The 10,649-nt window shown below is 39.3% G+C and overlaps 1 protein-coding gene across 6 annotated transcripts in view; it reads left to right on the plus strand.

Moving 5' to 3' along the window:
- The window catches only part of ZMYM1 (zinc finger MYM-type containing 1), a 31,461-nt gene extending 26,967 nt beyond the window's left edge, over nucleotides 1-4,494 (plus strand). For 5 of the 6 annotated variants that reach the window (XM_047793289.1, XM_047793290.1, XM_047793293.1 and 2 more), the window contains 3 exons: nucleotides 264-401; nucleotides 573-610; nucleotides 1,379-4,494. In XM_047793289.1, coding sequence (XP_047649245.1) covers nucleotides 264-401; nucleotides 573-610; nucleotides 1,379-3,700 — 2,498 coding nt within the window. In that variant the 3' untranslated portion in view covers nucleotides 3,701-4,494. The remainder of the gene's footprint in view (nucleotides 1-263; nucleotides 402-572; nucleotides 611-1,378) is intronic. The other variant, XM_047793294.1, reaches the window with a different exon arrangement.
- The last annotated feature ends 6,155 nt before the right edge of the window (nucleotides 4,495-10,649 follow it).

Consider the following 10,649-nt stretch of genomic DNA (forward strand, 5'->3'; position numbering starts at 1 on the left):
ATTTTAAGTGAATAGAATGAAAGAACTGAGAAATTGTGTGCAAAGGTAAAAGATAAAATGGTGGGAAATGTAAATTATCAGTATAAATGTTATCCTAAAGAACCTGGCTATCCCTAAACCCTAATAAAAATTACTCTAATACCCAGCAGTACTTAAAGCTATCAGATATTGGCAGTATTTGTTGAAACACTTGTTATTAAACAGTGCTTTCTGATGGATTGATTCTGCCTAATTTATAAGAAATTTTTAAATTGTTTTATCAGTAAATGTTCCCATGGTGCATGATGCTTCAATGGATCTCCTTTCTCCAAAGAAAGATACAACTCCAGTTATAAGCAATATAATGTCATTGGCAGATACTCATGATACCCTGCCCATCATGAACGCTGATGTATTACAAGGTAAAAATTGATGTGAAGATGTCTGACATACAGTTTTCCCATACTTGATTAGAATATAGAATCTCTCTTTTAAGTTTTCTTTTGTTGCCTAATATGAAATAAGCAATTATACTTAATGATGCTATTTTATAGATTGGTATAAGACCTTGAATTACTGCTTTATTTTAACAGGTACAGTTTCTTCAGTAACAGCAAATGTTATTTCGGATGTAAGTTTTATTCTTACTGTTTTTGCTCTGTCTCTTCTTTTTTTTTTTTTTCTTTTTTTCTCTTTTTGCCTGTGCTTGCAATATGTGGAAGTTCCCTGGGCCCAGGATTGAACCTACACCACAGCAGCAACCTGAGCCACTGTTGTGACAACACTGGATCCTTAACCCACTAGGCCACTGGGGGACTCACAGTCTCTTTTAACTTTTCCTTTTCTTAAACATACTCTGTGTGTGTGTGTGTGAGAGTGAGCATATTCATTCCTGTCTCAATGTACAGCAATAAACTTTTTTTTTTCTTTTCTTTTTTTTTTCTTTTCGCTTTTTAGGGCCACACCTGTAGCATATGGAAGTTCCCAGGCTAGGGGTTGAATTGGAGCCTCACCTGCAGCCACAGCCACAGCAGTGCTGGATCCCAGCTGGGTCTGCAACCTACACCACAGCCCACGACAAAGCTGGATCCTTAACCCACTGAGTGGGGCCAGGGGTCAAAACCGAGTCCTCATGGTTACTAGTTGAGTTCGTTACTGCCGAGTCATGATGGGAACTCCCAGTAAACACCTTTTTGTATTCACATTCAGCTTCTGAAATCTCAAGTTTGACATGAAATTATTAATAAGAATACTAAATTATATATAATTGCTAATGTTTCCCCCATTGGAGCTCATACTATAACTACTATCATCTATTGATTTTGTTATTAGAATGGATGTGTTTGATATTTTAATTTATTATTTGAAAACTGTTAAATGTTATCATTCTTCTCCCAAGATTTCTAAGATTTCACCCTGTGAATCAAGTAATGGTGTTGCTGATGTGGAGCAGCCAAGCCTTTCACCATCTTCATCAGTACTTGGTCAGCACACAGTTGGCTCCAGTACAGAAGTACAAAAAGATCATGTGTCAAACCAAGATGCTACATACAATATGAAATCTATGAAAATAAGCGATGGACTATGTCATCCAAAATTTACATCCAAAGTACAAAAAGTTAAAGGTAAATCACGAAGTATTAAAAAATCTTGGTGTTCAAATTTTCAGCAATTAGAAAACAGTATTAAAAAGGATGTGATATTCTGTTATTCGTGCCATTTGTTCTGCCAGAAAATTTTTAGCTGTAGAGGAGAATCATTTGCAGCCCAAGGAATTTCCAATTGGAAAAAAGCTCTGGAAAAATTTAGAAAGCATGAAAAAAGTGAAATGCATTTGAAGTCATTGCAGTTTTGGAAGGAACACCAGTTTTGTGAAGAAGTTGTTAGTGATGAAGCTGTTAATGACAGTTTATCTAAACATTCGAAACAGATTGATGGAAATAAAAAATACCTAAAGCTTATAATTGAAAATATTTTATTTCTTGGAAAGCAGTGTTTACTCATAAGGGGAAATGACCAGTCTATTTCATCTGTGAATAAAGGCAATTTTTTAGAATTGTTAGAAATTCGAGCAAAAGATAAAGGAGAACAGGTATTTCAACTTATGAATTCGCAAGTTGACTTCTATAATAGTACACAAATTCAAAATGATATTATTGAAATAATAAAGAGTGAAATGTTGCAAGATATTGTGAATGAGATCAATGTCTCCTCAGCTTTTTCAATAATATGTGATGAGATAACTGATAGTGCCACTAAAGGACAGCTCTCAATTTGTGTAAGGTACCCACAAAAAACATCAAAAACTATATTAATTAAAGAAAGATTTTTGGGCTTCATGGATTTTGAAGAGAAGACTGGGACTAGCTTACATGGGACTATTAAAACTTACCTGCAGCAAATTGGAGTTGATTTGAATAAAATACGAGGCCAGGCATATGATAGTACCAGTAATTGGAGGGAGAAATTTAATAAAATTGCAGCAGAATTCAAGAAGGAAGAGCCAAGAGCTTTGTACTTACATTGTTATGCACATTTTTTGGATTTAGCGGTGATTAGATTTTGTAAAGAAGTAAAAGAGCTCCGAAGCGCTCTAAATACTCTCAGTTCTTTGTTCAACACTATTCATATGTCTAGGGAAATGTCTGCACATTTTCGAAACATTTATAAACTAAGTCAAAACAAAACATGCAAGAAAGATACCTCGCAATCATGTTGGACAGTCCGTGATCGTACATTACTGTCTGTGATTGAGGGTCTTCCAGAGATCATTGAAACACTGGAAGTTCTGTCAAGCCATTCTTCAAACACAAGTTCAGCTGATGAATTGAGTGGTTTGTTGGCATTGGTTTCCAAATTTGAATTTATCTTTTGTTTGAAATTTCTTTATCGAGTACTAAGTGTTACAGGAATTCTTTCTAAGGAGCTTCAAAGTGAAACCATAGACATTTTTTCTTTGTCTTCAAAAATAGAAGCAATTTTGGAATGTTTATCATCTGAAAGAAATGATAACTATTTCAAAACTCTCTGGAATGGAGCAGAAGAAATTTGTCAAAAAATAACTTGTAAAGGTTTTGAGGTTGAAAGACCTTCATTTCAGAAAAGAAAAAAACTTAAGAAAACAGTAGATCTTGGCAACTCAGAGTGCACGTTTTTTCCTGCCTCAACAGAAGAACAATATAAAATTAGCATTTATTACCAAGGCTTGGATACTATATTACAAAATTTAAAATTGTGTTTTTCAGAATTTGATTACTGTAAGATGAAGCAAATTTCAGAACTGTTATTTAAATGGAATGAGCCATTAAATGAAGCAGCAGCCAAAGATGTCCAAGAATTTTATAAACTTGATGCAGACATCATCCCAGAACTTAGATTTTATCGGCAATATGCAAAGCTCAACTTTGTCCTAGAGTATGATTGTATCAACTTCAGCAATCTTGGTTATTTGTTTATTCAGCATGGTCTTCACAATAATATTCCTTGCATATCAGAGCTATTATATACTGCTTTGTCTTGGCCAGTTATTTCAGCAAGTGTTGAAAATTCATTTTCTATACTGGCTCGTCTTAAAACATATTTATGTCATACCAGGGGACAAGAAAAGCTTAGTGGCTTGGCCCTAATGGCTGTTGAGCAGGAATTAGTAAATAAACTGATGGAGCCTGAAAGACTCAATGAAATTGTGGAAAAATTTATCCTTCAGGTGAAAGAAATATAATAGTCTCTAACTTGAATTTATGTTAAAGAATTTTTCTTTTGGATATTACAGTTTTTATTTCAGTTTTTCTGTCTTATAAGAAAAATCAGAACATGTAATATTCACTAGGTTCAAAATTCATGACACAGTGATGTACAGTGAAATGTCTCCTTCTCTTAATACCCAATTCCCACTCCCAGAAGTATTACCTGTTTTTTAAATATCCTTCTGGAGATACTTATTCAGTACTCTGCAGTGCACACTGTTTAACTTGCCTTTTTCACTTAACATATTTTTGAGATTGTGCCATATTTGTACCTAAAGAATTTCTTGATTCTTTTTTTTACAACTGCATGAGATTTAATTCTATGAATATATCATAATATATTAGAGCAGCCCTGTAGTTCCCTTGTGGCAGAGCAGGTTAAGTATCCAGCACTGTCACTATAGCTTCCTGGGTCTCTGCTGTGGCACAGGTTGGATTCTTGGCCTGGAATTTCTGTATGCTGCAGGTGTGGCCAAAAGAACAGAAAAATATTGGAGTAGTCCCTACTGATAGACATTTTAATTCTTTCTAATCTTCTAGTGTTACAAATAATGCTGCATTTAATAACCAGTACATAGGTCATATTGCACATGAGTGAATTGCTGTAAGATAGAACTGTAAATTGGAATTATTAGGTCAGAAGATTTTTGCATTTTTTATTTGATATATTAGCAAATTGCTTTCTACAAGGATTATGCCAGTTTATAGTCCTATCAACAATGTGTAACAGTGCCTGTTTCTTTGAATCTTGATAAAGTGTTAACAAACATTTTGATCTTTGCCAGTCTGTTAGTTGAATAATGGTATGGTATGTTAATCTCTGCAGAGATTAAATCACAGTGGAATTTTTTTACTTTCACTTAAGAATAAGGTTGAATATCTGCTTGAGCCATTTGTATTTCCTTTTCTGTGAAATCTCACATTTAAACATTAAAAATCTAAATATTGCTGTATTTTTGGTTGATACAATAGCTTGATGACATAATAGGAATTCTTAATGTACTTTATTAAATTATGACTATTTTCAAATAATTCTGAAAAAAATGACTCTTTCTATCTTTATACTTCAGAAGAGTTTAGATAACAAAAGAAATGTGTTCCTCTAAGACTTGAAAGAATTTAGTGGTAGATATATCTGAGCCTGGGTTGTTTTTTGGTTTTTTTGGTTTTTTTCCAAGAATATTTCTCCACCACTTTTCTCTTGCTGTTTCTTTTTCTCATCAGTTTTACTTTGTTTTGTGGGGGGTGAGGGGGTTGTTTTGGTTTTTAGGTTTTTTTGGCCATGCCTGCAGCATGTAAAATTTCCTGGACCAGGGATTGGACCCATGCCACAGCAGTGACCTCAGCCACAGCAGTGCCTACAACAGACGCTTAACCCACCAGCTGCCAGGGAACTCCTCTCTCATCAGGTTTTTTTTTGTTTGTTTGTTTTGGTTTTTTTTTTGGTCCTTTTGCCATTTCTTGGACCCCTCCCGAGGCATATAGAGGTTCCCAGGCCAGGGGTCAAATCGGAGATGTAACCGCCAGCCTACACCACAGCCACAGCCACGCGGGATCTGAGCCGCGTCTGCAACCTACACCACAGCTCACGGCAACGCCAGATCCTCAACCCACTGAGCAAGGCCAGGGACCGAACCTGCAACCCCACGCTTCCTAGTCAGATTTGTTAACCACTGAGCTATGACAGGAACTCCTCATCAGTTTTATAACTTGTAATTTTTCTGTAAAGAGCATACACTTCATTGAGTCTTTTGCATATGTTTGCTTAGAGTTGTAGAAAGTGTTCTCTTAATTTCTTCTCTACCTACACTTCCTTTCTTCATTGATTTCTACACACATTTTCTAGCTTGAGTAGGCCAAAACAAATTTATTTTGTTTCATTGGGGGGTTTTTTTTTAGTTTTTTTTTGTTTGTTTGTTTGTTTTTTGTTTTTGGTTTTTGGTTTTTTGTCTTTTGAGGGCCACACCCATGGCATATAGAGGTTTCCAGGCCAGGGGTCCAATTGGAGCTGTCTCGGCCAGCCTACACCAGAGCCACAGCAATGGCAGATCCAAGCCACGTCTGTGACCTACACCACAGCTCAGGGCAACGCTAGATCCTTAACCCACTGAATGAGACCAGGGATCGAACCCACAACCTCATGGTTCCTACTTGGATTCGTTGTTTCATTGTTTTTCATACACATTCTTAGATATATAATCAGCCCTACTTTATGTGCGTCTTTTATCCTTTTCAGGGCTGCATCCACAGCATATGGAGGTTCCCAGGCCAGGGGTCCAATGGGAGCTGTTGCTGCCGGCCTATGCCAGAGCCACAGCAATACCAGATCTGAGCCACATCTGCAGCCTACACCACAGCTCACAGCAACGCCAGATTGTTAACCCACTGAGTGAGGCCAGGGACCAAATCCATAACTTCATGGTTCCTAGTCAGATTTGTTTTTGCTGTGCCATGATGGGAACTCCCCTACTTTATTTTTTAATTATGGTCGATTTTAACATATAAGAACAAAATATAGCAATTAACATTTAGTCCTATTAAATCCTAACATTTTGCAATGCTCCACATTTTTGTTTTGGAGATAAAATATTACAGATGGCGTTAAAGCTCCCTTGCAAATCTTTTCCTGATCACATTTTCCTCATTTTTCCCCAGAGGCAACGGTTACTTGGTGTGCATGATTCCATGCATTTATCATTTTGTACCTAACACATAGCCTTGTTCCACGTGATTGTAAACTTTACATAAAACTTTGAGTTGCATTGTACTTAAACCTTTCTGCAATTTGCTTCTTTTCATTTAGTGTTGTTTGAGATTTATAAATGGATTTCTAATTTATTCTAACTGCTGTATATGAGTATACAGGTTCATCTTTATTTTATTTTTTTATTTTTCCTTTTAGGGCCACTTCTGTGGCATATGGAAATTCCCAGGCAATCCATCAAATTGGAGCTGCAGCTGCCAGCCTACACCTGAGCCACAGCAATACCAGATCTGAACCACATCTGTGACCTACGCCACAGTTTACAATAAGCCAGGTCCTTAACCCACTGAGCAAACCCAGGGATCAAACTCACATCCTTATAGACACTATGTCAGGTTCTGGGTGGGTTTGTTTGTTTGTTTTTGCTTTTTAGGGCCACATCTGTGGGATGTGGAAGTTCCCAGGGTAGGGGTCGAATTGGAGCTGCAGCTGCTGGCCTGCACCACAGCCACAGCATCAGGGGATTCAAGCCTTGTCTGTGACCTACACCACAGCTCACAGCAACACCCGGATCCCTGACCCACTGAGCAAGGCGAGGGATAGAACCTGCATCCTTGTGGATACTGGTTGGATTCGTTTCTGCTGTGCCACTAAAGGAACTCTAATATGTCAGGTTCTTAACCCACTGAGGCCTAACGAAGCTCCAAGTTCATCCTTTAATTACATAGACATCTTACGTTGTCTGATTTTGCATTTTTATAGTATTCCAGTGCTCATTTTTTATGTGGTGTATATTCAACAAATATTTTTTGAGCCAGTACTATGCCCAGACACTTCCAGGGGCTGGAGGTCCAGTAGAGAATAAAATAAGGCCTTGACTACAACAAAACTGTGCTTTCAAATGTAAAAATCCAAGAAAAATATTAGAAGAGGTTGCTTAAATAGATAATAATATAAAAAAAATTTCCTGGAGTTCCCGTCGTGGCTCAGTGGTTAACGAATCCGACTAGGAACCATGAGGTTGCGGGTTTGATCCCTGCCCTTGCTCAGTGGGTTAACGATCCGGCGTTGCCGTGAGCTGTGGTGTAGGTCACAGACGTGGCTCGGATCCAGCGTTGCTGTGGCTCTGGGGTAGGCCGGTTGCTACAGCTCCGATGGACCCCTAGCCTGGGAACTTCCATATGCCACAGGAGCAGCCCAAGAAATGGCAAAAAGACAAAAAAAAAAAAAAAAAATTTCCTTGCTGTATAGGATGAAAAATGAGGCTTTGAGATCTGTGGTCATTTAAGGCCTTACTCAGCCACCCATCCCTGGCCCACAAGTTGGGAAGGTGCTTACTTAAAGGTGAACATCATTGGCTAAGGCTACATGAATCTTCCACTTTAATTAGACCTCTCGGTTATACCGTTTTTCTGTCCCCACCCACAATATCTGAGTGTCTGTTGGTCCACATTCTTGCCAGCATTTAATATTGTCATTTTATTCTTTTTAAAATTCATTGATTTCTTAAAAAAAAATAGAGGGCAGATAATCTTTAGTATTCAGTGCTTTTTGCATGTATTTTCATTCTTTTCTACTTTGTAATGAAGGTGTTCAACCACTATAACTTTCCTCTGAAAAAAGTCACCTTTGCCTACAGTGTGTTTCTCATTTTCATTAATTTCTAGCTATTTGAATTTGTGGTTTCCATCTTGTGGAAGTAAGAGTTAATTTCAAGAGGTTGGGTGGTTTTTCCCTATTTCTTTTTTTACTTTTTAAATTGTCTACTATAGGAGTTGCTGTCATGGCACAGCGGAAATGAATCCAACTAGGAACCATGAGGTTGCGGGTTCGATCCCTGGCCTCGCTCAGTGGGTTAAGAATCTGGCATTGCCATGAGCTGTGTGTGGTATAGGCCACAGATGAGGCTCAGATCCCACGTTGCTTGTGGTTGTGTAGGTTGGCAGCTGTGGCTCCAATTGAACCCCTAGTCTGGGAACTTCCATATGCTACAAGTGTGGCCCTAAAAAACAAAAAACAAAAAAAATTAATTACCAGAAGTACATTGAAGAATAGAAGATGACAGAAATAGCAGTGTTAGTTTTTTAATCTCCCAAATCCCTGCATAAAAGCAAAAACCATGCATGGCAGCTACAAGTCTTCGTGACATGGTATGCCCACAATCCCAAAATAAGATTAGATAATGACAAGCTCCAAAGCAGCTATAAAACGCAAGTAGTGCCGGCTATCTTGGAAAGTCATGGAAGAAAAGCAATGGGACATCTGATGACCTTGAGAATAGGGAATCTCCCAAATAAACAGTTTGTAAGCAGCAGCTAAGGAGTTCCCTGATGGCTCAGTGGGTAAAGGACCCACCAGTGTCACTGCTGTGTTGTGGGTTCCATCCCTGGCCCAGGAACTTCTACATGCCCCAGGGCCCAGCCCCCCTCAAAAAAGAAAACAACAGCCAAAATAGTGAAGGTTCTTGCACATGCCAGTTTGCAGGGTTTTTTTTTTTCTTCTTTTTATGGCCGCATCTGCGGCATATGAAATTGCCGGACTAGGGGCCAAGTCAGAGCTGCCTCCACTGACCTACGCACCATGGCAATGTGGGATCTGAGCTGAGTCTGTGACCTGCAACCCATGGCAATGCCAGATCCTTAACCCACTGATCGACTCCAAGGACTGAAACTTCATCCTGAGCCGGAACTGCCTTCCTGGTAGGGTTAAGGGAACTGTGCTAAGTTGCAAATGTGTTGTAGTCTTGGTCCTCATGAACTCTTGAAACTAACAAAGTAAGGTTCATTTCAAAACAAAACCCATTTAAGGAGAAACTGCTAGCTGTGGACCCAAATTCAATAGGACAGAGACAATACAGGCAAAGGAAAGACAATGTACAGATTGAAATGAGGGAGAGAAGCAAAAGAAACATCTTAGTAGCAGGTCATTTATTTTAATCACTTTGTGAAAATAATAGGATATAGGAGTTCCCGTCGTGGCATAGTGGTTAATGAATCCGACTAGGAACCAGGAGGTTGCAGGTTCGGTCCCTGGCCTTGCTTGGTGGGTTAACGATCCGGCGTTGCCGTGAGCTGTGGCGTAGGTCGCAGACGCGGCTTGGATCCCGTGTTGCTGTGGCTCTGGCGTAGGCTGGTGGCTATAGCTCCAATTTGACCCCTAGCCTGGGAACCTCCATATGCCGCGGGAGCGGCCCTGGAAAAGGCAAAAAGACAAAAAAAAAAATAGGATATCATGAGCTTTGACATTGGAGAAGTTATTCTGTTCCTTCTCTCTTAAAAGTACAGGGGGTGTAGTTCCCACTGTGGCATGGTGGGTTAATGATCCAGCTTGTTTCTGTGGAGGTGTAGGTTCAACCCTGGCCCAGCACAGTGGGTTAAGATGTGTAAGTCACAGCTGTGGCTCAGATTCAACTCCCTGGCCCAGGAGCCTCCTTATGCCACGGGTACAGCCATTAAAAAATATATGTATGTATGTATATATATATATATGGGTATTTCCTGGTGGATTAAAGATTTGTCCTTAAGAATTAACCTCAGTGGGGAGTTCCAGTCTTGGCACAGTGGTTAACCAATCCGACTGGGAACCATGAGGTTGCAGGTTTGATCCCTGGCCTTGCTCACTGGGTTAAGGATCTGGCGTTGCCATGAGCTGTGGTGTAGGTCGCAGACACGGCTCAGATCCTGCATTGCTGTGGCTCTGGTGTAAGCCAGTGGCTACAGTACAGCTCCGATTTGATCCCTAGCCTGGGAACCTCCATATGCTGCAGGAGCAGCTCAAGAAAAAGGCAAAAATACCAAAAAAAAAAAAAGAATTAACCTCAGTGGGTTAAGGATTTGCCATCACTGCTGTGACTCAGGTTGCTGCTGTAGTGTAGGTTTGATCCCTGGTACTGGAACTTCCGCATGCCAGGAGCAGGCCAAAAATAATGAAGTACAGGAAAATATGTTTCACTTAGGACTGAGAAATAGAAAAGAGTTGTGATATATGATGCAAAATTATATAGAACAATAAGATTTGTTGGTGTCACCCTTGGCATGTACAAGTTCTCGGGCCAGAAACTGAACCCATGCCATAGCAGCAACCTGAACTGCTGCAGTAACAATTCAGATCCTTAACACAAGAGAACTCCTGAACAGTAAATCTGGATAAAACAAAAAATTTAATTCATCAAATCAAGCTAAACAGGGAGTTCCCATTGTGGCACACTGGTAATGAATCCC

This window comes from Phacochoerus africanus, chromosome 8 (assembly GCF_016906955.1).
Source record: "Phacochoerus africanus isolate WHEZ1 chromosome 8, ROS_Pafr_v1, whole genome shotgun sequence".
Classification (NCBI taxonomy): domain Eukaryota; kingdom Metazoa; phylum Chordata; class Mammalia; order Artiodactyla; family Suidae; genus Phacochoerus; species Phacochoerus africanus.